Source organism: Lepidochelys olivacea (assembly GCF_965140295.1).
Source record: "Lepidochelys olivacea isolate rLepOli2 genome assembly, chromosome: 7".
In the NCBI taxonomy this organism is placed as follows: domain Eukaryota; kingdom Metazoa; phylum Chordata; order Testudines; family Cheloniidae; genus Lepidochelys; species Lepidochelys olivacea.
Window position 1 is genome coordinate 49,204,638 of NC_140417.1, and position 27,197 is coordinate 49,231,834.

Sequence of the window (27,197 nt, forward strand, 5' to 3'; positions counted from 1 at the left end):
ACACACGGCCTCGGTGCTAGTGGCCCCTGTGCCCTTCCCCCACTTACAGAGATAGTCCCCCAGCAGGTTGGTGACCTCCTTGTAAGGGACACCTGAGGTCTTGCGTACACCCTGGAATCGTTTTCTGTACGCCTCGGGGGTCAGTTCAAACTTCATCAGCAAAACCTGTTTGAACAGGTCATAGTCCCCGTCTAAATACCACCCATTTGGTTGAATGTCTCTTAGGCCTTGGGACCCAGCCGGAGTGAGTAGACAGCGGTGCCTGTCTGTGAGGTCAGTCTAGTTCAGATCACAAGGCTTCTCAAAGGATGTGAGGTAGGCATCAATAGCCCCCCCTACCCTGCCCCCTTAAACTGGGCCAACAATTTGGTGTCCAGATTCCCCGTAGAACTGGCTCTCAGGATCCTTCTCCATTTACCCCTTGGCAGGCCCTCTAGGCCTGCCTCTCCTCCAACTCCAGTTCATGCTTTCGCTGTTCTGCACGGTCCGCCAGCCTCCGCTCCTCCAGCTCCAGCTCCTTCGCTTTCAGCTCCAGTCTCTGCAGCTCCTCTGGGGAGAAACCGGATGTGGGATCCCAGCTGCTGACCAGGGAGTCAGGTCTGATAGACTCCCGGCTGCTACACCGATAGCCCCCCTGGCTACTCCCAGGCTCTCCGGAAGCCCTGCTGGGATCTGGAACTTGCTCCTTGCACTGGTCACCCTCTACCAGCTGGGAAATCAGCTGCTCCTTGGTGAGCCTCCCAATGCTCAGCCCTCTCTCCCTGCGCAGACGTGCAAGGTCCCTTTTAGGTAGCTGGTTATAGGCTAGGGGTGGGTAAATTATGGCCCCGTTCCAGCTCCTCTGTGCTCCAATGGGAGCTGCAGGGGCCACGCCTGCATTGGATGGGGCAGTGTGCAGAGCCACCTGGCCGTGCCTCTGCACTGGAGCTGGAGAAGGGACATGCCCCACGCCCCAACCCCCTGATCCCTCTCCTGCTCTCCAAACCCCTCAATCCCAGCTCGGAGCATCCTCCTGCACCCCAAACCTCTCATACCTAGGCCCACCCCAGATTCCACACTCCCAGGCCGGAACCTGCACCCCTTCCCAAGCCCTGATCCCCCTCCTGCCCTCCAAACCCCTCAATCCCAGCTCGGAGCATCCTCCTGCACCCCAAACCTCTCATACCTAGGCCCACCCCAGATTCCACACTCCCAGGCCGGAACCTGCACCCCTTCCCAAGCCCTGATCCCCCTCCTGCCCTCCAAACCCCTCAATCCCAGCTCGGAGCATCCTCCTGCACCCCAAACCTCTCATACCTAGGCCCACCCCAGATTCCACACTCCCAGGCCGGAACCTGCACCCCTTCCCAAGCCCTGATCCCCCTCCTGCCCTCCAAACCCCTCAATCCCAGCTCGGAGCATCCTCCTGCACCCCAAACCTCTCATACCTAGGCCCACCCCAGATTCCACACTCCCAGGCCGGAACCTGCACCCCTTCCCAAGCCCTGATCCCCCTCCTGCCCTCCAAACCCCTCAATCCCAGCTCGGAGCACCCTCTTACACCCCAAACTCCTCATCCCCAGCCCACACGCCTTCCCACACTCCAACCCCAATTATATGAGCATTCATGGCCCGCCAAACAATTTCTCAAAAAGAAAAGGAGTACTAGTGGCACCTTAGAGACTAACCAATTTATTTGAGCATAAGCTTTCGTGAGCTACAGCTCACTTCATCAGATGCATTCAGTGGAAAATACAGTGAGGAGTTTTAAATAAATAGTTTTCCCTATGTTTATTCCCCCCACCCACACACAGCTCCTCAGACGTTCCTGTTAACTGCTGGAAATGGCCCACCTTGATTATCACTACAAAAGGTTTTCTCTCTCCCTGCCCCGCTGGTAATAGCTCATCTTAAGTGATCACTCTCCTTACAGTGTGTAGGATAACACCCATTTTTTCATGTTGTGTGTGTATATAAATCTCCTCACTGTATTTTCCACTGAATGCATCAGATGAAGTGAGCTGCAGCTCATGAAAGCTTATGCTCAAATAAATTGGTTAGTCTCTAAGGTGCCACAAGTCCTCCTTTTCTTTTTGCGAATACAGACTAACACGGCTGCTACTCTGAAATCAAACAATTTCTATTCCCCGATGTGGCCTCGGGCCAAAAAGTTTGCCCACCCCTGCTATAGGCCATTTCCTCGCTGGTTACTTCAATTCCCTCATTTTACGCTGGCAGCCACTCACTGCCAAGTGCCTGCGCTTGCAGCCAACCATCAGCATCCACAAACCAGCCTCTGCTTCCATATTGTCATGGACTCACAGGACTCATGCTCTCTCTAGGCTCCGTACGGTCCCTGGGAGGAACCCCCTTCAGTGCAACAGCTCTTCTCGGGGGTCCACTCTCTCCTCAGCTCATTGTCCTTCCACTGGCCAGAACCGGCTGTGACTCCCGAGCTGGGCCTCCCGGTCACCAGGTCAACAGTCACTGGGGTATCCATTTTCCAGGCTGGTCATCAGGTCACTTGTCACTGGGGTATCCATTCTCCATTCGCTGTCCCTCTGTAACAACGAACACCTCTCCCACCACCTTGTTAAACCAATAACACACAGGGAAACTGAGTCCCATGTCCTCCGCATGCAAACCACTGCAAACAACAAGAAAACCCCCTGCTTTGTCACACCACCTTGGGGAGGGACTGGGGGGTGGTGTATGAAGCTGGGGGAACAAGGAGAGTTTGTTTGTGGGTGGTGGAGATGGAAGGGGGCAACTAGGCCTGAGAAACATGAACACCCCCCCACACAGTGGCTCAGACATGTGTAAGTGGGGGAATGGTCTCACTATTGTGGGGAACTTTCCTGACTTATACACGGTGAAATGGGCTAGCGAAAGAATCTGAGTCCTCACTCCCACTTCCTTTACCCAGAGGCCCCTCTGACCCCCAGGGCTCCCCTTCCACTCTGTGTGGCAGAGTCCTCATAACCCCAACAAGACTGGGCCCAGGATTCCTGAGGGGTTCGACCCCCAACCTTGTTGTGGTCACTTCGGGCAGGAGCTAGGGTGTCCCCACTCCGGGGTGCTCTCTCTGCACTGGATGCTTCCCTGACCCACTGATCATTACATACAGTTCAAAGAAATACAATTTATTAAACAGCAATCAATTTAAAAAAGATAAGGAAAAAACGGGAAAGGTTAAAGGAAAACCCGTCACCCTGCTCTATGGCATGGGGACATCACAACCAGCGTCTCTGGAAAGTAAGGGCAGTTCAGTCTATTCCTCACAAGTCCCAGGCCTTCTTCTCAGCCCTGGCTGTTCTGCAGGGATGCTGGGGGTCGGACACTTGCTCTGATGGTGGCCACACACTCTCAGGCTCTAGGTGTGTGACGTTATTGACTTGAACTGGGACCGTATAGAACATTGTTGTAACCAAGGTCCTGTAGGGGCACCAAATCTTCTATAAAGGGGGTCAAATAAGGTGTCTAAGATGAGGTTATGGTTTGCTGGTTAGGATTATGCTATCTGTTTGCATGTATCATTTTTGTATTTAAAGTTGTAAGTATTGGTTCTATACTGTCTGTATTTCAAACTTATGCTATGCTTCTGGGTGACACCCCAGACAAGTTGGTGTCAGCTCTGCCTAGCCTGCTTGATGGCCCATTAAGGACCAACAGCTATACAACTGACCCATTGACCGAAGGCAGACACGCCTTGGGACTCAGCAAGGCACGCAGGGACCTGCCTATGGACAGAACTCTGAGGTTTTTCCAGGCCATGTGATGGACAGCTTGTCTTTGGGACACTGAAAGAAAGACCACCTGGTGAGAGAATATAAAAAGCTGCTGCAGCTCCTCCATCTTGTCTTCAATCCTGCTTCTTACCTGTGGAGGAACTTTGCTACACTGAAGCTCTGAACCAAGGACTGAAAGACCTATCCCAGCTGTGGATGTACTCCAGAGACTTGATTTGAACCTGCAGTTTATTCCATCACTGCTACAAGCCTGAACCAAGAACTTTGCCATTACTGTATGTAATTGATTCCATTTAACCAGTTCTAGCTCTCATCTATATTTCTTTCCTTTTACAAATAAACCTTTAGAGTTTAGATTCTAAAGGATTGGCAACAGCATGATTTGTGGGTAAGATTGGATTTGTACATTGACCTGGGTCTGGGGTGTGATCCTTGGGATCAAAAGAACCTTTTTTCTTGGACTGGGGTATTTGTTTTCATAACCATTTGTCCCCATAATGAGGGGCACTGGTGGTGATACTGGGAAACTGGGGTGTCTAAGGGAATTGCTTGTGTGACTTGTGGTTAGCCAGTGGGGAAAAACCAAAGTCTTCTGTTTTGCTGGTTTGGTTTGCCTTGGTGTGCACAGAAACCCCAGCCTTGGTCTATAACGGCCTTGCTTTAAGCAATTTGTCCTGAATTGGCACTCTCAGTTGGGTCCCGCCAGAACCAGCCTCATTACAGGCACATTTCCTTCACTGTCACACTTCTCCACATGGGTAACAGGTAAGTTATAGGGACACTCATCTTCCACTATCCTTGCCTTCCCAAACTCCTGACTAGACAAAGCCATCAGCTCACAAGGCTGCCTAGGCTCATCCAGACTTTCCTTCCCAGGCACATTACCACTCCCCACAGATAAACTGCTGCTCTTCTCACTACCCTGAGCTACTGCCGGCAAATCACAGTTACGCTTTTCAGGTTCACTTTTATAAGTTGTACTAGCCAACAATCCATCACCCATCAAAAAAATCTACCCTTTCCTTCCTCAGTTAGGGCTTCAACCTGACCATCCACTTTAATCTGCTCCTGAGAAACATTGTCCTGACCAATGAGATCTTTCTGTGCTTGACCTAATTCCAGATTCACTTCTGAGACATTAGACAGACAATCAGAAACTTCATTCACAGACAAAATTTTTGGAAAAACCCTCCATAGATACAAGTTCAGGATTAATCCTCTCCTGTGCCTGGTTTGTGTTAACTTGACTGAACATAGCTTTAATACCATTTCCAATCATAAAATCCTTAGGGATTGTGTTCTTCACTCCCACAACCATGGTGCCCTCAAATCCCTTCCATTTAAGGTGGATTTTAGCCAAAGGCACCCTGACAAAATACTCAGATAGGGCTACAACAGTTACACTTTCATCTGGCCAGTAATCTTCCTCCCTGACAAGACTTGCTTTAACCAAAGTAATATCTGCTGCGGTGTCCCTCCATGCCATACACCTTACTCCATTCACTTCTGCACTGCTAATAAACTCTGCATTATTTTTCCCATATTTAGCTTTAATATGAGCTTTAAGGTCAAATTCTTCAAAGACCACAGAAACAGTATTTACACACAGGTCACCAGCACTGGGCTCTGTGTGGCTTGCCTGTGAGTTTATAATAACAGGATTAGCATTTGCCATGGCATTTGGGGTTGCTGGTTTTGGGCTGCCCTTCAGGGTTGGGCAATCTGGTCTCATGTGGCCCAGCACACCACAGTGATGGCATTCAACCTTGTTTATTCTTGTAGTGAGAGTTCCTACCCTCTAGGCCCCCTTTATAAGAGTCAGGGCCAGGTTTACTTTTAAATCCTTCCCTCCTCTTGAACTGGGGAGAATGGTGATTAATTTCCCCCTGGGGTTTATACCCTTCCCGAGCCTTGTTTTGGGTATGGGCATCTGCAATCTCTGCAGCCCGTAGGACTGACTCAGGGTCCCTATCACACACACCTGCTCTCACATGCTCAGGAACAATGTCCAAGAACTGTTCCAAAGTTATTAACTCCAGCAGTTTTTCAAAACTCCCATGGGCCTTTGCTCACACAAGACAAGTCACTTTTTAACAAAACCCATCAGCTTGTGAGCACATTCTACAAAAGTACAATCATTGGACATTTTAAACTTAACTCTGTAAGAATCGGGAGTAACCTTGAACCGCCTCAACACAGAATCTTTAAACCACTCATAATCCGAGGCTTCTTGTTCCCCCAGTTCATTAAATACCTCCCTGGCTTTTCCAGTCAGTCTGGTCAGCAAGACAGGCATTCGCTGACCATCAGGGATCTAGTACAGATTGCAGAGGCGTTCAAAGGTAGACAAAAACTCCTCTATATCCTCAGTATCATTGTAAATGGGAAACATCCTCTCCCAGTTTCTCTCGTGGTGGTGGGGAAGTGGAGTACCAGGTGGCGATGACTTTCTCTGCTCTTCCATGACTTGGAGCTAAAGTTTGACTGTCTCCTGTTCCATCTTGTGAGTCTCCTGTTGAGCTTTCTCCTCAGCCGCCAGCAGCTCCAGACGCCCCTTGTGAGCTTTTTCTTCTCTCAGCGGCTTCTCTTTCGAACTCAGCATTCTTTTGTTTTTCTAGCAATTGAAGATCTGCTAGATTCTGTTCATGCTCAAGTTGCAGTTTATTTGCTGCCTTTTGCACTCTAATTTTTTCTGCAGCTTCTGTAGCCTCAAGTAAGGGCTGTGCTCCTGCCTCCTGATCACTGGCCACTAACAGATTTCTCAGTTCTTGATTTGTAGCTTTCTTTCTAAAGCTTATCCCCTTTTCTGAACACAATCTTCCAGGGCCTTTTTGTCAAGGCCCTCATTATGCTCTTCGCTCACCCATTGCAACTGCTCTTTAACCAACCAAACTCTCGATACTAAAATGCAAATTTGGATAGCGTGGGGTTCTGACCCAAAGCTTAATTGACCTGGTTCTGTGGATCCAAGCATGACTACGACACTGTAACGAGGCTGGTTCTGGCGGGACCCAACTGAGAGTGCCATTTCAGGAGAAATTGCTTAAAGCAGAGCAGTTACAGCCCAAGGCTGGGATTTCTATGCACACCAAGGCAAACCAAACCAGCCAAACAGAGAAGACTTTGGTTTTACCCCACTGGCTAACCACAAGTCACACAAGCAATTCCCTTAGACACCCCAGTTTCCCAGTATCACCACCAGTACCCCTCGTTATGGGGACAAATGGTTATGAAAACAAATACCCCAGTCCAAGAAAAAAGGTTCTTTTGATCCCAAAGGATCAAGCCCCAGACCCATGTCAATGTACAAATCAGATCTGACCCACAAATCATGCTGTTGCCAATCCTTTAGAATCTAAACTCTAAAGGTTTATTCATAAAAGGAAAAAGAGATGAGAGCTAGAATTGGTTAAATGGAATCAATTACATACAGTAATGGCAAAGTTCTTAGTTCAGGCTTGTAGCAGTGGTGGAATAAACTGCAGGTTCAAATCAAGTCTCTGGAGTACATCCACAGCTGGGATAGGTCTTTCAGTCCTTGGTTCAGAGCTTCAGTGTAGCAAAGTTCCTCCACAGGTAAGAAGCAGGATTGAAGACAAGATGGAGGAGCTGCAGCAGCTTTTTATATTCTCTCACCAGGTGGTCTTTCTTTCAGTGTCCCAAAGACAAGCTGTCCATCACATGGCCTGGAAAAACCTCAGAGTTCTGTCCATAGGCAGGTCCCTGCGTGCCTTGCTGAGTCCCAAGGCGTGTCTGCCTTCGGTCAATGGGTCAGTTGTATAGCTGATGGTCCTTAATGGGCCATCAAGCAGGCTAGGCAGAGCTGACACCAACTTGTCTGGGGTGTCACCCAGAAGCATAGCATAAGTTTGGAATACAGGCAGTATAGAGCCAATACTTATATCTTTAAATACAAAAATGATACATGCAAACAGATAGCATAATCCTAACCAGCAAACCATAACCTCCTTTTGGAGTCCTTATTTGACCCCTTTATACAAGATCTGATGCCGCTATAGGACCTTGGTTGCAACAATGTTCTATCAGTTCAAGTCAATAACGTCACAAGGTGGCAGGACCCTTCTTCCCAGTGTCACCCCGCCCTGTCGGGATTACAATCTCCCTCCAAGTCTGGCTTGCCAGGTGTCTTGGCTGGGGGCGTCTCCCGGTGCTGGGCCTGCTGCCCAGGATCCCCTTCGCTCTTCCCAGCTGCTCACCGCACCCAGCTCCAGACTGCTCCAGCCCCAGCTCCACCCCTCTGCCTCAGCTCCAGCTCCGCTCTGCCTCAGCACGGCTGCTGCTCTGTCTCCAGCTCCCTGGGTGGCTTCTCGGACCCCTCTGGCTCTGGTTGCTGCAGCTCTGCTCCCAGGACAGGTCTGCTCTGCAGGCTGCTTCTGTGACTCTGCTCCCAGCACTGACCTGCTTCCCGGGCTGCTTTTCTGGCCGCTCTGGATCTGGCACGGCTCTGCTCCCAGCTCAGCTCGGGACCCTGCTTTCTCCTTAGCTCAGCCCGCCCTGTCATTCAGGCTGACCTGGAGCATTGGCCTCTCCCCATTGTTCCTGGGGACTGTCAGTCTCAGGGTCCCGATTCCCCATTGACCCTTCCCCTTCATAGAATCATAGAATCTCAGGGTTGGAAGGGACCCCAGAAGGTCATCTAGTCCAACCCCCTCCTCAAAAGCAGGACCAATTCCCAGTTAAATCATCCCAGCCAGGGCTTCCTTTTGGTACTGGGAGCTAGCCAACTAAAACACCCCCATTGAGTTTTAGTAAGGGGACAACAGTCCTCTTACATTCCCCCTTGCTAAAATTCTGCCGCAACCACAATATTCAAACTGATACATCCGGGCCCATATTAACAACATATACCCACATCATGTCATATTAAAAACCCATTAACAATTATCAAAAGAAAATTTAACATATTTAACATTCTACATCTACTTCTTCATACTATACGTGACAAGATTCATTAAAACATTACATAGGGGTGTTGTGAGAGGCTGAGTAGCAGCCCCAGAGACCGAAAACCTCACTGCAGCACAGGGACAGCCCAACCACCCATGAGTGTCCCAGACTGACTGGATTTCCTGTGCCGGAGGGGAGAGTGAGTCTGCGGGGCCTGTGTGCTCCAGCCAGGGAGATGATTTGGGTAAGAGCTCTGTGACAGGTGTCGGTTGGTCCTCCGAGCCCCTAGGGGCGATGGAGAGCTATGGTCTCCGTGGCAGGCCTCAGCCACACCTTCGGGGCATTGGGGAATTAGCGGGGAAGGTGTGCAGGCACGAGTCAGTAGCGCGCCCCTCAGGCGGGGGGGGCCGGGGTAGGGGAACGCAGGCCCACCCAACTCCACTGCCTTCCAGCCCAGGGCCCTGACAGTGGAGGGAAGCTAAAGTCCCGCCGCTGGGTCAGCGGGGCCGTCCGTGCCCGCTGACCAAACACACCCACCCCACGGTGCAGTTCGGCCCCTGGGCTACTTCCTACCCGGTCTCTCAGGCGGGTCGCTCCGGTCCCTCCATCTCCGCCGGGTATTCCGCTGCGGGCCACTCCCGCTCCCCCTCGGTATCGGACTCACGCTGGCCCAGGCTGCAGTCAGGCCCCTCCAGGTCCTCTGGGTATTCAGCGGCTGGCAGCCCTGGTTGCCACAGGTCTTCCTCCCGGTCAGACTCCTTGCCCAGGGCTTCGCCTGGGTCAGCAGCAGGATCGCGAGGGAGCAGCCTGTGTCTCTCTCCCTCCCTGGTGCTCTCCTCGCTGGGCAGAGGTCCCCGCCCTTTGTACTTCCTGTCCCACCCTTCCCCTTCCGGGGATTGGCAGAAGCTTGGCCTGGCCCCGCCCACTCAGGCTGAAAGGGTGGCTCTTTACCCTCTGGTTCAGAGGGGAGCCACCCTGGCTCCCTACATACCGCACCCCTCAAATCCAGCTCCTGATCTTCGGAGCTGGTGTCCTCACCTTCTCCGAGGCAGGATAGGAAATCTGCATTGCCATTGTCTCGTCCCGCCTGATGGTGAATCGTGAAGGCATAGGGCTGCAGAGCTAGATACCACTGCATCAGCCTGGCATTATTGTCCTTCATCTTATTAAGCCACTTCAGGGGTGCGTGGTCCGTAACCAGTATAAAGGGAGCCCCAAGGTGGTAGTAGCGGAGAGCATCGACTGCCCACTTAATGGCTAGGGCCTCTTTCTCCACGACGGAGTAGTTCCGTTCTCTGGGGAACAACTTCCGACTGAAGTAAACAATCGGGTGTTCCTCCCCGTCCACCTCCTGCGAGAGGACCGCCCCAAGCCCAACGCCTGAGGCATCTGTCTGGACAGTAAAGTCACGATGAAAGTCGGGGCTGAAGAGTATTGGATCGCTACACAGCTGTTCTTTGATAGTTCGAAAGGCCGTTTTGCACTCGTTGGACCAATGCACCCAGCGGGGACTGTCCTTGGTCAGGAGCTCCGTTAGCGGGGCCGTAATGCTTGTGAAGTGGGGTACAAACTGCCGGCGATAACCAGCTAAGCCCAAAAATTGACGTACTTGCCTCTTCGTGGTCTGCACCGGACATTCCTGGAGTGCTTGGACCTTCCCGATGAGGGGGCGGACCTGTCCCCGGCCCAAGGTGTACCCCAGGTAAGTGGTTTCCTCCCGCCTGATTCGGCATTTTTTCGGGTTGGCCGTCAGCCCGGCTGCGCGGAGGTCCCGGAGGACTGCCCCTACTTGGTTAAGATGTTCCTCCCAGTTATTTCCATAGATGACCACATTGTCCAGGTAGGCCGCCGCGTATTTCGTGTGCGGTTGCAATACCCGGTCCATCAAATGCTGGAAGGTTGCCAGGGCCCCACGTAGGCCGAAAGGCATCCAGGTGAAATGGTATAATCCTGAAGGGGTGGCAAATGCGGTCTTCTCCTTGGACCTGGGATCCAAGGGGATCTGCCAGTACCCTTTGGTGAGATCTAAAGTGGTAATATAACAGGCCTCCCCGAGCCGGTCGAGGAGCTCATTGACGTGGGGCATCGGATAGGCATCAAATTTTGATATGGCATTGACCCTCTGGAAGTCAATGCAAAACCGCCGGCTCCCATCGGGCTTCGGTATGAGGACGACGGGGCTCCGCCACTCGCTCTGGGAGGGCTCAATGACGCCCAGCTCCAACATCGCCTGGACTTCCTCCTCTACGGCCTCCCGCATTTGCCTAGGCAATGGCCGGGTTGTCTCTCGGACCACCACCCTGGGTTCCGTCTGGATCACATGGTAGGTGAGCATAGTCCGCCCGGGTTTCGTGGTGAACGTCTTGGGGAATGCCCTCACTAAGCAGAGTGCCTGTTCTCGCTGCTCGACGGTGAGTGTCTCTGCTAGCTGGGGTTCACCATTATCCGACTCCTCGGGTGGTTGGGGCCCCAGTTCCGGTTCGGGGGGATATGGGGCCACTAGGAGCCCTTCCCGGTCCTGCCAAGGTTTTAAGAGGTTTACATGATAAATCTGGTCACCGGCCGAATCTCATAAGTTACCGGCCCGACTTGGCGGAGGACCTCATACGGACCCTGCCAGCAGGCAAAAAGCTTTGATTCCTCTGAGGGGAGCAGGAGGAGTACTCGGTCCCCTGGCCCGAATGATCGAGCCTGGGCGCCCCGATTGTAGTGTTGCTCCTGGGCTCTTTGGGCGGTGTTTAAGTTCTCCCACCCGCGCCAGCCGCCCCTGCAGTTGTAAGACATATTGCAAGAGACCCTGTGTTGCGGATGGGTTGTGTTCCCAAGTCTCCCTCAAGAGATCACCGCCCATATCGGAGCTCGAATGGGGAGAACTTCGTGGACGCCTGTGGGACTTCTTGAATCACCAGTAGTAAAGGAGGGAGCAGCTGGTCCAGCTGGCAGAGGTCCTGGGTGGGGAAACGCCGCAACATCCCCTTCAGGGTCCGGTTGAACCGCTCGACCAATCCGTCAGTCTGGGGATGGTAGACCAAGGTCTGCAATTTCTTAATCCCCAATAGGGCACATACCTGGCGGAACAGCTTAGATGTGAAGTTAGTCCCTTGATCAGTATCTCCTGTGGGAGGCCCACCCTTGCAAAGATCTTCACGAGCTCCGCAGCGATAGTGCGGGCGGTGATACTTCTTAAGGGGATGGCCTCTGGGAAGCAGGTGGCGTAGTCCGTCAGGATGAGGATGTATTGATGGCCTGCCTTGCTTTTTGGGAATGGCCTGACCAGGTCCATTGCTACCCGCTCAAATGGCACACCTACGACTGGTAATGGGACCAGGGGGGCCTTCTGTACCCCGGCCGGGGCTGCATGTTGGCAGTCCAGGCACGACGCACAATACTCCTTCACCTCACGGTGGATGCCGGGCCAGAAGAACTTGGCCAGGACCCTAGCCACCATTTTTTCCTGCCCTAAATGGCCAGCAGCCGGGATGTCATGTGCAAGCTTCAGGACAGCCCGACGATGGATGCGGGGGACCACGAGTTGGGTCCGGACCTCTTGGGTCTGGGGGTCTTGGTCAAGGCGGTAGAGCCGCTCGTGGTTGAGTTCAAACCTGGGCCACTGGGTGGCATGCTGCGCCTCCACGACCTCACCATCCACCCGGGCCAGCTGCTCATAGGCAAACCGGAGCGTAGGATCCTCCCTTTGATCTCGGCTAAAGTCCACCAGGTCAGGAGGGGGACCCGCCATTTCCCAGCCGGGGGTGGGGCCTGGTTCAGCTCCAGGGTCGGAGCTCGAGTCAGGTCCTGTCTTCTTCTCAGACGGGGCTCCCCCGAACGCCTCTTTGGTGGGTAGGGGTTGTAGCACCTCGATGAAGTCTGGCCAGTCACGGCCCAGGATCACTGGATAGGTGAGGGATGACGCCACCGCCACATTCATCAACTGAGTTACTCCGTGCGCCATAATGAGACCCGCACCGTGGGGTATGATTTTACATCTCCGTGGATGCACTGAATCCGTACTTCCGACGGTCCGCTTGGTATCTGAGAAGAGCACCTGGCAGACAAGGGTCTGCCCACAGCCCGAATCGACTAGACCCACCACAGGGACCCCGGCAACTTCCATGGGAGCTGTCAGTTTGGCCACGGAGGGCAGACGGGCCCGTCGCTCCCCGGCGCACACCAGGCCAAAGTTGCAGTCCATTGCAGGACAGCCCCGTTGCAGATGCCCATACTCATCACATCGGAAACAAGGTCGTCCCTCTGTGCGTGCCACCCGCGAGGGGGCACCAGTGGGGCCGCAGAGTGGGCCGGGGCCTGGTGGTCGGGTTAAGCGTCCAGGGTCGGAGAGTGGTGTTGACTCAGGCCGTCAGGAAAACTCGGTCCTGCCACCTTCTGGTCGTCAGGTACGGTGGGGTGCGTTGGTTTGGGAGGTGGGCCCCCTCCGTTCAAGTTTCTGTGCATTGGGTCCAGGGTTTGGGGGGCAGGCGGCCAGTCCTATCGGGGCCTCAGCCTCGAGAAAGTCCTCCATAAGCCGAGGGGCGTGCGGGCATCGCAGGCCCCTCGCGACGGCCAAGCTCAGACTTTGTGGCCGGTGCCGTAACACACAAGCCCTCCCCTGGGGTGCGAGGATGTGCACGAATTGTTCGAGGATGACCTGTTCCGTCACCTCAGCTGCAGTTCGACGCTCGGGTTGGAGCCATCAGGTACCCACCTCCTTCAGTTCCTGGGCCACCGCCCGGGGTCTGGCGCCCGGTAGGTAGACCTTTTCCCGAAACCGTCGCCGAAAGGTTTCCGGGGTAATGTCGAAGGCATCCAAGATAGCTGCCTCCACTCGAGCATAAATGCGGGCCTCATCTGGGAGCCCACGGTATGCCTTCTGGGCTAGCCCCGTCAGATATGGGGTGAGGAGTGTCGCTCATTGGTCCGGCGCCCAACCAGCCACTGAGGCAACCCGCTCAAAGGTCACTAGGTAGGCTTCTGGGTCATCCTCCGGCCCCATCTTGGCCAGGCGGATCGGTGGGGTGGGAGGGGTTGGGGTGGCTGCCCGCTCCGGTTGAGCACCACCATGGCCCGACCACAGGGTTGCAAGCTGCTGGAAACACTGGGTTTGCTGTTCCTGGTGCTGGGCCCCCAGGGTTTGAAGCAACTGCTGCTGGTGGGCGCCCAGCTGCTGCATGAGTTGGTGCTGCTGCTGTTGCTGGCTCTCAGCCAGGAACTTGATAAGCTTTTCCATCTCCATCTTTCCAGTAGGGGAGCTTCAGAGGTGCCCTCGCACTAACGCCTTTCGGCAGGGGTTGGAATCGCCTGCCCACATTCTCCACCACTTGTGACAGGTGTCGGTTGGTCCTCCGAGCCCCTAGGGGCGATGGAGAGCTATGGTCTCCGTGGCAGGCCTCAGCCACACCTTCGGGGCATTGGGGAATTAGCAGGGAAGGTGTGCAGGGACGAGTCAGTAGCGCGCCCCTCAGGCGGGGGGGCGGGGTAGGGGAACGCAGGCCCACCCAACTCCACTGCCTTCCAGCCCAGGGCCCTGACAGTGGAGGGAAGTGAAAGTCCCGCTGCTGGGTCAGCGGGGCCGTCCGTGCCCGCTGACCAAACACACCCACCCCACGGTGCAGTTCGGCCCCTGGGCTCCTTCCTACCCGGTCTCTCAGGCGGGTCGCTCCGGTCCCTCCATCTCCGCCGGGTATTCCGCTGCGGGCCACTCCCGCTCCCCCTCGGTATCGGACTCACGCTGGCCCAGGCTGCAGTCAGACCCCTCCAGGTCCTCTGGGTATTCAGCGGCTGGCAGCCCTGGTTGCTACAGGCCTTCCTCCCGGTCAGACTCCTTGCCCAGGGCTTCGCCTGGGTCAGCAGCACGATCGCAAGGGAGCAGCCTGTGTCTCTCTCCCTCCCTGGTGCTCTCCTCGCTGGGCAGAGGTCCCCGCCCTTTGTACTTCCTGTCCCACCCTTCCCCTTCCGGGGATTGGCGGAAGCTTGGCCTGGCCCCGCCCACTCAGGCTGAAAGGGTGGCTCTTTACCCTCTGGTTCGGAGGGGAGCCATCCTGGCTCCCTACAAGCTCCCTCCTGACAAAATCAGAACTAGCCCGGGGTGGCAGAGCGGAAGGGGGGAGCAGGCTCAGGCCCCCACTTGCCCTGGCTCAGGGTTAGTCCTTGTCCCCAGCATTAAATTGGGGTGCACTACGTAGGAAGCACTGGCTGCTAGCCGATGGCCCAGGGTGTAGACCTTGGCTTCTCCACCTGAGGGTTTGTGTGCCCCATGCGACCCCGCTTCGGGCCCCTCAGTCCCGTCCCCTGGGCCCTGCCAGTGGAACCAAGATGCGCCAGATCAGGGTCAGTGTTAGAACTGGTGCAGAACTCAGCATTTGGGAAAAAAGCAGAAGAAAGGAACGTTTTAATTTCATTAGCTGTTACCTGGTGGGGGGGATTAAATGAAAATTTCAATGCGATAATTGTCAAAGAGGGCCTTGCATTTGGGTGACCCCCCCATCTGCCTAGACAAGTGGGGCGAGAGAAGCAAAAAGGGCTTTCCCCACCTCAATGGAATGACAGAGTTTTTGATTTTCTCATCTGCCCCAGCCCATGGTGTGAGCATTTCATATGCACCAAACCGTGAACGGTCCCCAATGAATCGAAAGTGACTGTCCCCCCAAAGTCTGACATTTTTCATTTTGAATTCTTTTCACAAAGGAAACTGCTGTGAGTTTTGCAGTGTTTTGCTTTGTTTGCAGCTGCTTTTTTCCAAGCAATTCTTTTGCATGCAGAAAAAGCCCACCTGTGTGGTGCTGGCCCAGCCCTTTGCCTTGGGAGCAGCTCTGAGTTCCCAAGCCTCCCTGCCCACTACTGACAGGTTGTGCTGCTCTCTTGGGGTGTCACCGTCTGATGTAGAGCAGTTGGGCGGGGGGAGGAAGTCCTCTCGCTGGCGTTTGCCCACAGTGTCACTGCACAAATATGTGCTAACCAGCTGTTTAGACTTGGAGTCTGAGGTGTATTACACCCGCTGCTGCCCTCTACTGGATTGGATGGGCTCTGCTCCAGGGTTTGTTACCCTCTAGTGGCTGAGTGGTGAATTGTCTCCTCTAGGTTGCTGAGCTCGGAGCGGGCTCGCCTGAGTGCTACACTTGATGCCACACACGTGCTTAGCTGAGGACTGTGGTGTCTGGCTGCACGGCACATGGCCACATATACCCACCCCGCCTCGGCCGCTAAGAATCATTGCTGGACATCAAACCCCGAACTGTGAGCATTAAAAGCCTGGGTTGCTATTATGTTAGCTAAAGGAGCAACTCCATGCATTAGTAGCAGTAGTAGGCTCTTATCCTCCTAGGGGAGCAGCCACTAGAGGGGGACTCATAACACAGCGCGCCGGTGGGTTACATGTGCACTGGCACAGCTGGACAATGGGTTGCTCTGATCACTAGAGAACTCCCACTAGCTCAAGGCCTTTCTAGAAAGAACGTGGCTGAGAGAAGGTTCAAGGAAGAGGCAGCGTCTCCATAAACAAAGCCATTGTTTATTAGTTCGTTCCCAGCCACAGGAAGTTCACAGTACAGGTGTGATGTGCCTTGGAGCTCAGTCTTGCTGCCTGCTCCGCTTCCGTTACATTTGCCATTTACAACTATTTACACCAGAGAGCAGATGCGCTTGGTCTGAACCGGCACAGGCAGCTGTCCCATGGGGTGGGGGACGGGGGGCATGGCCCTAGCGGGTAACTGTCAGTAACACCACATGAGCTGTGGGCTACTCAATCTCATGAGTGGCCTGCTTGGAAGTGGTTAACACTGGGCATTAGCAGCATTGGGAAGCAAAGGGCACAATTCCTGCCTCACTGGCTTGGCCTGGTAAGGGTGAGTTCTCCCTGGCTGTCCCTATGGCCCATGGTGTACCCTTTTGAGTCTCAACTAGCTGGGAGCGGGCTCTTAGGGCTTGATTTCCTGCTTTGGAATTTGCATAGCTGACCCCAGGATGCTTTGCTCCCTCACCCTCCCTCAGCTGGGGGGAGCTGAGCCCTATGAGGGGTGTGTGTGGGTAAGGAACCTGGCATTGTTATCTCAGAGGAAAACCAATGGATGACTCTCGGATGCCTGTCATGTGAATAGAGATGGGCACAGCCCCCAGGGCGCCCAGGCACTCTGACTGTGGTGGAATTGCAGGGTGAAGTGTGTCCCAGCATGATGACCCTGTCACATGTTCTTCTCTCATCTGAAATCATGGGTAGTTATCCATAGTATTGCCTAGCTTTCATTACAGACCTCCATGGGGCTAGCCACTAATTTCTATAGCCCCATATACTTGCCACCTAAGGCAGCTGGTTCCAGCCCCAGAAAGCCAGGAGTTGCTTGGGGAGAGCTGATCTCCGTGCTATAGTCTCCCCTGCCCAGGGAGAATCAGCACTTAGTGCCGTGAGTACTGCCCTGGCTTCCTTAGTGTGCAGCCACACATCGTGGCTCGGATGGGGCAGTGACCCTGGTGGCTAATGGTGCCTTCTCCCAGACTGGTACCTAGTCCCCTTTGTGTCCCCAACCCTTGGGCCAGCCCCCTTGCCCTGAGCCTGAGTAACCTCCCTGTGTGCTGTCTGGGTAGCATTTCCTGCCCTGCTTGGCTCCACTACTCCAGCCTGCCTGGATTTCCCCAGCGGGCAGCGCTACAGCCACTAGTGGCCATGGAGTGCCCATGTGCAAGAGGACCATGCCACGCTAGTGGGAGGACGGGCACCTGACTCCGGAGGGGCCAGGGCCGGATCCTCAGCTGGTGGGAAGGGGCGAAGCCCCACCAATACCCACGGCAGGCCATGACGCCACGCTACTTTGCACCAGCCACGGACTTGGCCTGAACTATTGGGGTGGTGTGGGCAACATGCCAGCGGCTCTGTGAGCCCAGGAGCTGGACCCCCTGCTCAACCCAGGGCTGAGGTTGGCCCCTAGTGATGACTCCGGACAGCACAGGCTGGGAGCAAGGGAGCCAGGTTAAACCCCAGGCTCAGTCTCTCCCCACCAATTAACAGCCCTTTTGGGCAGGTGCTTTGAGCACAGGCCTTAAAACTCCCACGGCAGCAGCAGCAGCCAATGCCTGCCCCAGGCACCTGGAGCCCAATTTGCCTCCTCCCCCAGCTCCCGGGTCAGCTTCGGAGTCCTGACTTAAGCTGTGGGGCAGAGGCTCTGTTGTAACCTGCCCCTCCCCAGAGGTAGCTGCATTTTAGCAGTGGGTGAAGTGCCCCTGTCAGTCCAGTTTGCAAAGCACTCTGGGGTCTGCCAGGGTGAGTGTGGCTGTGGCCACTAGGCCTAGGGATTGAATGCAGGCAGCGCTGTCAGCCAGTCAGCCCCTTCCCACAACCCCTTTTTTCACCCCCCCATCCCACTGGCCCCGTCCCCACATACACTCTGCTCTAGCTCCCAATCAGTGTAGCTGCCAGAAGACCCACTACTCAGCTCCCACACACGGGCCAGGGTAGCAACCGGGCGCCCCAGGACTTCACTACCCACAATGCCTCACAACTCAATACTGACCCTTCTCTCTCCCCCTGCCCCCCCCCCCATCATGAAGCCGCACAGCAGAGAGGCTGGTGTTGCCAGGTCCAGTGGCAGTGGGGCCATGGCTAAATAAATAATGAGAAGTAATCAGATGGGGAAACTGAGGCACAGATAGGGGAGTGACTTGCCCAAGGTCACTCAGTAGGGGGGACCCGGCTGTCCAGGTACCCATTGCCTGCCTCTGCTCCCCACCTTGCCTGCTCCCCGCCTTACCTCGCTCCATCCCCCTACTTGCTCTGTCCTTTCCTCACTTCACCCCACCTGCCAAAAAGAATTCTTCCCACCTCCGAGGGTGGGTGGGGGGGCGAGGAGGAGGGAGGAGGAGTGTCTGCCCCATCCATTCCACCAGAGAGCAGCTTTGGCCCCTATGCCCAGTCTCCCTAGTACCCTCCAAGGTGCCACCGCAGCAGAGCCCGGGAAGGGGCATGCTTGCTAGGTGCAGCTGGCACCAGAGGAGCGCAGCTGCAGCTGACATCCTCACCCCTCCTGCTTCCTGAATCCCTGATTTAACCCGGCTGCAGAGCCAGCTTTTTATACCACTGCAGCTCCACCTCCTTGAGGGCATCACATCATCCACCAATCAGCCCAGGCTGAGCCTGTGATATCATTCCCAGCATACCCCTTGCAGGAGTGACGCGTGGCCAGCAGTGGGTGGAAGAGCCTGGCCTTGTGCCCTCGACCCCCATGGGGTTTAGCCCAACGATGGTGCCTCCCTGGGAATTCAAGAAGCACCCAGGAGTGACATGCAACTGGGCGTGCATGCACGATGGGTGCCAGGCTCCTGGGGACCCAGTCCCCTTGTTGGGACCACTTCCCTCTCTCCCTGCCAGTCCCTTCCTAGTCCAGTGCCAATAGGGGAAGGATATTGTCAGTGGCCAAGAAGTTCCACCCCCAGCATGGACTTCCCATTCCTAAGTCAGACACCCCCCCAGCTCGGGCCCACCACACATCAATGCCCAGGGCACTGGTGGGAAACAGACCAAACCCAGGCTCCCCAACGGGTCCCATGTCAGGGGGAGAGGGAACATGGCAGCTCTGCCAATGGCACCCCAGCTCAGAGACACCCCCTCCCAGCTAGAGAGAGAGAGTGGCCCCTCCAGGTGCCAGCACTCTGGCTTGGGATCAAGAGAGTGGGCAGAGGGTCCTGCGCTGGCTCATACCTACGTTAGCATCAAGAGCTTCTGGTTTGATGAGGGACTGGGGGAGGGGATCTTACCATAGCCCCACCCCCATACTTGGTGCCTGCCTTTTATTTTACAGTACCGTAGACATTAGGAAGAGAAAAGGACAAGCTGCTGGCCAGGGTGCCTCTGGGAACCTGGCTATCTTGCCCAAAGGCCATGGGGCAATAGGGTGGGACTGCATCTCCCATGGACTATGTACAACCTACAAATAAATACTGTCTTGAAAGGGAGTGGGGGAGTGTGTGTGTATATATATATATTTATATATATATTTATAGATATTTTTAATATTAAAAGGGGGGGGGAATATAGCACTGTTATTACAAAGTCCCTGGTGGCAGTTTCATGTGAGCTGGTCCACGTCTGGCTGGTGATTCCGGCGGTTTCGAGGCTTCTTTTCTTCCTGCAGCTCCTTGGCTTTGAGGCTGGCCAGCGCCTCCTTGTGGCTGGAGGCTGCATGCCGCCAGTAGCCCTGGCAGTACTGGTTGATGAGTCCCATTTCAGGCTGGGTGAGGAGCTGCACCAGGTCCTGGTAATGGGGCCCGGGGGCACCAGGGAGGCCAGCCCGCATGCCCAGCGCAGAGGTGGAGACGTCGCCGTCGGCCTGCAGGGCGGGCGCCTCCGACTGGAAGAGCACGCTGTGCACTGTCTCGCTGCTCAGCACGTGCAGCTGCACCTTGGCCACCGTGTGCTTGAAGTTGTTCTCAGTGGCCGTGCAGGAGTAGAGACCGCTGTCTGAGAGCTGCAGGGAGCGTAGGAGCAGCCCCTGCTCCGTCCGCAGCACCCGGCCCTCTGTGCGCAGCTGGACGGGAGAGAGGCCAAGGGCCAGAGCATTAGAACGGGCGAGATACAGTCGGGCATGGCAGGGGTCATCAGAGGGCGGGAGGGGAGATTAGAGACAGGCTCCATGCAAGCCTCCCCCACTGCCTCAGTCCCAACCTGCAGCCCCCCGCTATGCCAGCCTGGCCCCCCACCCCAGACAGCAGGCAGTGGGCTGCAGGGCCTTTCCCTCCAGGCACCCCCCAGCGCCGCACCCTCCTACCTCTTTCCGCCGGTCACTGTTGTCCTTCTGGAGCAGCCACTTGACGGTGGCCTGCGGGGAGCGGGGCTGGCACTCCAGGAAGGCTGTGCTGCCCTCCACCCCGTACTGGACAGCCTCCACCGTGTTCTTGTTGGCTGGAGTGGGGCAGAGGAGACGGGGGGTCGGACAATGGAATAAGCACAACGCTGCGAACCCGACCCAACCCAGAGAGTTAGGAGAGGACATCTAATCTACATATTCCACATCTCGCTGTCTTTCTCCATCCCTCGTGTCCCAGACGTACCCGCCGTGTGTGTGAGGAGGGGCAGGGTGGCCAGCTGGCCCTACTCACCATTGGAGTTGTAGCCCCGGCACTGGCGGATGGGGTTGCCGTGTCGGACATCCTGGCGCCTGCTCCGCCTGTGGGAGGGGGAGAAGGCACAGATGGAAAATTGCTCACAGTCGCAGGGTGTCCCCAACCACCTGGGGCAGCCCCGTGGGTGGAGTTCGGCTGCAGTGTGCGGGGCTCGGTCACCCCCCTCCACGTACCGCGGGGATTGGGGCTAAGCCCCAATCCTGCCTCTCATCGAAGATACAGAGTCCCCTGCCCCCCCACGCTGTCTCCCAGCGCCCTGTTGGCAAACCCAGCCAGTGAGTACGAGAACGCATGCAGGGCTCAGGGTCCCCCCGTATAAAAGCCCCTCCCTCTAGCACTGCTTGGCCCTGTGCTGGGCCCTGGTACAACCGCCCCTGCAGTGCGGCTGGCCCCTACCTCTTGGAGGATGCTGAGTAGCGGGAGCAGGCCTTGCCGTCCCACGCGCAGTAGGGGTCCCTGGCCAGGCAGCAGTCGGCACAGGCCTCCCCGTACACGTCACAGCGGTGCAGGGCCAGGTGGGTCACGCCTATGGCCGAGGCCACGTACAGCTGTTGCTGTGGGGGGCAAAGGGGACGTGGTGAGATGCCCCCTTGCGGCAGACCCTGCACTGTCCCAGGTGCCAAACCCACCAGCTGGGAACGAGGAGGGGCTGCCTCTCTGAGAGCGCGGCGCTTGTCCGGAAATGGCCGGGAACTGCACCCTCCCAGCAGATCCCCTCTCCCCGGGGCTGGCTGAGGCAGAGCAAGCGGGTTTCTGGTACGCCCTGTGCATCGCCCGCCGAGCCGGCCCCCTGGTGCTTCCGCAAGCGGGGCTGGGCATTCAGATCTCTGAGTGACCCTTTCCACGCCCGCCCCACGAGTTAACGACAGAGCCCATCTGAGCCCACGGGCCGTGCTACGCGAATGAAGGTGGAAGCCCCTGGGGACGCTCGGAAAGTCCCTGTCCAGCTAGGAACACGTGGAATCTCCATCCCTCCTCAGCAGGCGGGAGTGCCGTGGCTGGGCTGGCATCTGCACCAGGTGGGCGACACCCGTGAGGACCCCATTCCCTGCAGCGCACCACTGGCTTACCCTCTTGGAGGAGATGGTCATGGTCTTGATGGGGGCTGGAACCTGGAATGAGAGCACGGCGGTTAGTCTGGGTCATTCAGCCCCCTCGGAGCTGCTCCTGATCACAGGGAGCAAAGGGCTGAGACAGAGTCAGAAACAAATTCATTGGCACCAAACCCTCTCCCTGGAGCAGTCACACATGCCCCAGGGAGCCAGGGCTCCAACCCCGGCTCCTTAGCGCCGGGAACAGGCTGCTGGCACATGATCTACTGGAGCGCTCCCTCAGCAAGCTGCAGTAGCAGGGCTCTCATACTTTCTGTGGAGCCCGCCGAATGGCGTGCTCACCTCCTGCCACTGACCATGCCGGAGGTCAGAGCCCATGGGACTGGGCACCTCATAGCAGCTGACGGGGCCCCGTGACACCCCCAACTGACACCAGCAAGTGCTGGATCAGGGCCCAGGTGCCTGCTGGGAAGCCGCAGATGAAGCTGCAGTGGTAGCCTGCTGCACATTGCCGCTACATTGCCTAGGAGAAAGGGAGGTTCCCTGATGCTGGGGGTGAGGGAGGGAGAACTGTCCCAGGCCATGGCAGGGGGGCGGGGGGGGGGCACAGCAAGGCCTGAGAGTGCAATGCACGCAGAACCAGGAGACGTTACCTTGAACACTTCCACCTCCTCCAGCATCAGCTCCTCGGTCTCCAAGTCGTCCTTGGGGAGGACGATCACCTTTTGGACTGTGCCGCGATCTGCAAGGCACAGCCAGCACTCAGTGCCATGCGGGATGGACCCTTCTGCCCTGCCACAGCCTGGGGCGCGGGACCATGCCGATGAGGATGGCGTGGGAAGGGAGAGGCCACCCCGCCATCACAGCTTTATAAACACGCTGAGGCTGGATCAGCACGAGGCTTTTAGCCAGCACAGGACTCCAGGGCCTGGACTGAACCCCAGAGTCACGGCTTCATCTTCCTCAGGGGGATCCAGCTGCCCAGTGCCGCCTCAGGTGCTTGGATCTCTCCAGCAGCCGCTGCGCCTGGCTGGGGATCTCTGAGGCGAAGCCTCCGCTGGAGTGCCAGGGAGAGGCGGGGGGCCCTGCAGGCAGCACCAGCAGGAGGAACTCACAAAGCTGCCGGCGTCTGCTCTGATTTCGGTGTGGGCCCCCGCGATGGGCCCCGTGCACATGGGGCGCTGCAGAACATGCTGCTCCAACGAACACACGCACATGGCACCGGCTGGCCCCTCACCCGCGGGTCGCCCAGCACTTCACAGCACATGCCACTGACTGGGGGTGGGACAGGCCAACTCCCGTCACTCAAACCAGTTGCCTCTGGGGGGCAGTGCAGCGGCGGATGAACAGAACGTAGCTGCGCAACGCAGAGCGAGGCTGGTCTGGGACTCTGATGCTGGTCTGGGACTCTGATCCTGGGCCTGGGGAGAGCTGGCTCGCAGGCAGGGCTGCCCAGGCAGCGATGGGGAAGCCCTGTCCCCTCCCCCACATCCTGCTGGGCACCCCACCCTTGGCAGGGCAGGGGCACTGGTGTGGGAGCGCCTCACTACCATCAAGTGCCGTTGGCGCAGTCATCTCCATCCGGGAACCAGCCTGAACCCCCTACGCCATCCCACAGGCTGCTGCAGCCCCTACCCCCGGGGGAAGGAACAGCTGAGTTCTGGCGATTCGTTACACTGATGCTGGGGCAGGGAGGAAATTCCCTGATGGGCGGGACAGGTGTTGGGAGGATTTGGCCAGGCTGCCGTGTGCAGGGGCGGCTGAGTGAACAGCTGGCCAGGAGGCAGCGCATTCGTTAGCAAATGGGATCTTTCTGGGTCGTTAGCATTCCCTGCCACCTGTGTGGTGGCGCCGGCTGGGCTCCCCGGGTCGGCTGGCAGCCAAGGGCACGGCTCCCTGAGAGGGGCCGAGGCAGCGCTGGCCGCTCTGTCACGAGCCCCCCAGTTAAACAAGCCCCCTGCCTCCTAGGCTGGCTCCCTGGGGGCCTGGCACAGACCCTGCCCCCACGGCCCCAGATGACCCAGACCCACGTGGTCCAGCAAGCGCCAAGCTGCCCAGCACAGGGTGGGCTGGGATCTGCCCAGGGCGTCAGCCTGGCGCAATCCCTCCATGAGGGGTGAGGAACCAACAGCCAGTGCAGACCCTGCCCCACCTACAGCCCTGCTTGGTGCGGCCCAGTTCTGGTGGCTGAGTCCCTGCTGAGGGCACCACGTTCCCCATGCATCCTGCAGGACAGCTCATGCCCCTGGGCATTGTTCACGCCAGGAGCCTGGGGGGGCCGAACACTCACCTCCAGATCCCCACACCCTCCCCGGCTCTGTGCCAGGCTGGAGTCACCACTGGGCACCCACTCCATTCATCCTGAATACACAGCCTGGCCTGGATTGCCGCACCCCCGGAACAGGCTCTGGGGCAGCCCCTGGGTGGGGGGACTCCAGATGGAATTCTCTGCCAGGCTCCCCTGTCAACGAGCTGATCGTCAGCTCTCGCAGTGGCCAGGCACGTCTGACGGGGAGAGCGCGGCAGGGCAGCCCTGGCAACGCTGACCTGGCGAGTCGGCCCAGAGCAGGACTAAGCTCCCTGCCATGCCCAGTGCCAGGCAGTGTGCCCTCCCACATGGCTTGTGTGTCTCCAGCGCACGTCTGCGGGTACCTGTGCCCAGGAAAAGCACCTCATAGCGCCCGTCGGCTGCGTCCACCTGGTCCACGGCCACGGTGGTGAACTTGTAGTGCACGTTGCTGCGCACGACCAGCGGCTGGCGGTGCACGGGGTACACGGCATGGTACATCAGCGGGTGCGTGCGCATGAAGTTGATCACCTCGTCTGGGTAATCCTTGGTCGACTTCATGGAAGGGGTGAAGGTGCCTCCCGGGCACTGAAACACAGAGCGGGCAGGCTGACCTCCCTCCTCTCAACCACAGCCCGGCCTCCCCCGGCTCCCCACCCCACGACCTGTCCCCCGCTCCCCACACCCAGTGGCCTGGCTTCCCCAAGCCCCACCCCATGGCCTGGCTTCCCCCCGCCCCACCCCATGACACCGCCTCCGCCCAGTCCCTTGAGGCATGGTCCCTCTGCCGCACCGCAAGGCCCGCCTCCCGATGCACAGCCCCCCCACCCCAAAGCATGGCCAGCCTCCCAATGTACAGCCCCCCACCCCAAAGCATGGCCTGCCTCCCTATGCACAGCCCCCGCACCCCACCACATGGCACGGCCCCCCTATGCCCCCAGGGCATGGCCCCCACCCCACCCATCCTGCATGACAGCTCATGCCCCTGGGCATTGTTCTGCCCACCTCTCCCTTCCTGAAGGCATTGGCGCACCCATCCTGCAGCCAGCATCAGGTGCCATGAGACCCCGACCCAAAGCAACCATCTCATGTGTGCCCCCTTTGTGGGGAGCCTCTGACTCCTTCGTTCCCCACCATGCTGCCCCTGTGCCCTGCCCCTGCCTCTGCCCAGGCCGGAGGTTGTGGTATGGGGGAGCCTCTGTCCTGGCAGAGCAGGCTGCGTGCCATTGGTGCAGGGGCTGGCAGAGCCCTGGCACAAGGCCAGCATGGGGCCAGCACTGGGCTGAGCACCCCACACAAGGATGCCCTCTCCTCACAGCAGGTGGCCAGGCAGCCACAGGGCCAAAGTGCCCTTTGCCCAATTCCCTGGGCCCCTCTCAGTCCCTGGCCTCTCTGCTGGGAAGAGGGGCTTGAGGGTGTTCAGAGTGGGGGGGGCCCCGGTAGGGGACCCCAGCCCACCCAGCACTAGGCTGACAGGGGGCTGATCCCAAGCCAGGCTAGGCTAGGTGGAGCCCAGGCAGTGGTGAAAGGCTCTACAGGCCATGGCCAGGCCTGGAGCCAGCCAGCTCCCCACAGGGCTGGGCAGTGCCAGCCCCACTCCCTTGGCACTGAGTGCACTATCTCGTGGCCCTTCCCTCATCCCCCTGCCCAGCCCCCCAGCCCTGGGAAGGTGCATCCCTTCATGGCCACAGCCTGTCTGCCACCCCCTGGCTCTCCTGGGAGACACCGGGGGAGTCGCTCTAGGCCCTTTAGTGAGGCAGGTCCCAGAACTCCTGGTGAGGAAGCATCAGAGTCTCTGCACAGGGGCGGTCCATGCCCAGACACACACAAACTGGCGGGCACTCTGTGATTGTGCCCCTGGCCCCACACCTCCGGTGCCCATCACTGCAGCCATCCCCAGAGGACCCCCGCTCCCCTACTGCCTGTCCTGGTTGGGTGCTCTGGCAGGAGGCCCCGATTTACTTACAGTGCCTGGGCGCGGATAGGGCATCTTGCCTGTGTATGGCATCCACTGGTAGTTGGGTCCCTCCTTGTGGGCGAAGGGCCCATTGAAGACCATGCGTATGTCAGCCATGGAGTACACGCACACGGCGGAGCCTTTGAACACGGACCTGAGGTGCGGGGGAGCATCACGTTATCCCCAGGGGGCACCTCTGTCAGACCCACCCTGAACCCATGCCCCGCCCTGCCCTGCCTGGCAGGGACCCTGCCCAGTTGTATTGGGACAGCACCTTGAGCTCTGCTCATGTGGGATCCAGAAACGCTCATCCCAAACGTATGTGAGGGGCCTGTTCCCAGGGTGCCAGGATCCTAGCCTGGCATGGGGGTGTCCGGGCACCACTGGCTGTGAAGGTGATGGCACAGCGATGCCCGGACATGTCCAGCAAACAGCGCCACCCAGATGCCTGTGATCCTGGATCTCTGCAGAGGCAGATCCGGAGGGATCAAGGTCCTCAGTGGCTGCCCAGCATGACCTCTCCAGCTAGGACTGACTCAGTGACGCCAGCTGGCACACCGCAAGGCTGTCCGCATGCTTACTGCACCAGCCTGGGCGCCATGATTCCTGGGTTACATGCCAGGCTCTGCCGCAGGACTGCGGTGTGACCCTGAGCCAGTCGCTAGCCTCTCTGTACCTCAGTTTCCCCATCTGTGAACTAGTGTGTGACTCCCTGCCGAGGGTGGGAGTGATCCTTTCCGGGGCTCTGGGTGACATTGGGTGAATCCCCAGTCGGGCTGGGATCCCCTCCTCTGGGGTAGTGCAAGACCCCCCCGACACCCCTGCCCCCCTTCAGTGATCAGCTGGATGGGTGGGGTAGGCTTCTGTGGGAGGAAAGAGACCCCTTTGCGCCCACGAAGCCCCGGGGAGCATGTGGCTAGATAGGGAGTGCCAGCCCCAGGCCCATGCCAAGATGGGGCAGAGCCCAACGTTGCCCAGGCCAGCACCCGGCCCTGCGGGGTTCCCAAGGTTGGGGAGGGAAGCCGAGAGGGATCCCCACTCCTGGGCCTGGTGCAGGCAGAAAAGAGGGAGTCTCAGGCCATGGAGCCCCTCCTGCCTGAGCTAAGATGGTGCAACGGAAGGCCATGCTGGTAGGGAGGTGGGGGTTGCCAGGGGGAGTGGGG

At 57.6% G+C, this 27,197-nt stretch overlaps 1 protein-coding gene across 2 annotated transcripts in view; it reads right to left on the reverse strand.

The window, feature by feature from the left end:
- Positions 1-16,120: 16,120 nt before the first annotated feature.
- Positions 16,121-27,197, reverse strand: part of SEMA3F (semaphorin 3F) — a 113,251-nt gene continuing 102,174 nt past the window's right edge. For both annotated transcript variants that reach the window (XM_084634474.1, XM_084634473.1), the window contains 8 exons: positions 26,044-26,188; positions 24,443-24,665; positions 22,444-22,532; positions 21,809-21,850; positions 21,135-21,292; positions 20,715-20,782; positions 20,384-20,517; positions 16,121-20,143 (listed from right to left, as the gene is read on the reverse strand). In XM_084634474.1, the coding sequence (XP_084490600.1) occupies positions 19,685-20,143; positions 20,384-20,517; positions 20,715-20,782; positions 21,135-21,292; positions 21,809-21,850; positions 22,444-22,532; positions 24,443-24,665; positions 26,044-26,188 (1,318 nt within the window). In that variant the 3' untranslated portion in view covers positions 16,121-19,684. The remainder of the gene's footprint in view (positions 20,144-20,383; positions 20,518-20,714; positions 20,783-21,134; positions 21,293-21,808; positions 21,851-22,443; positions 22,533-24,442; positions 24,666-26,043; positions 26,189-27,197) is intronic.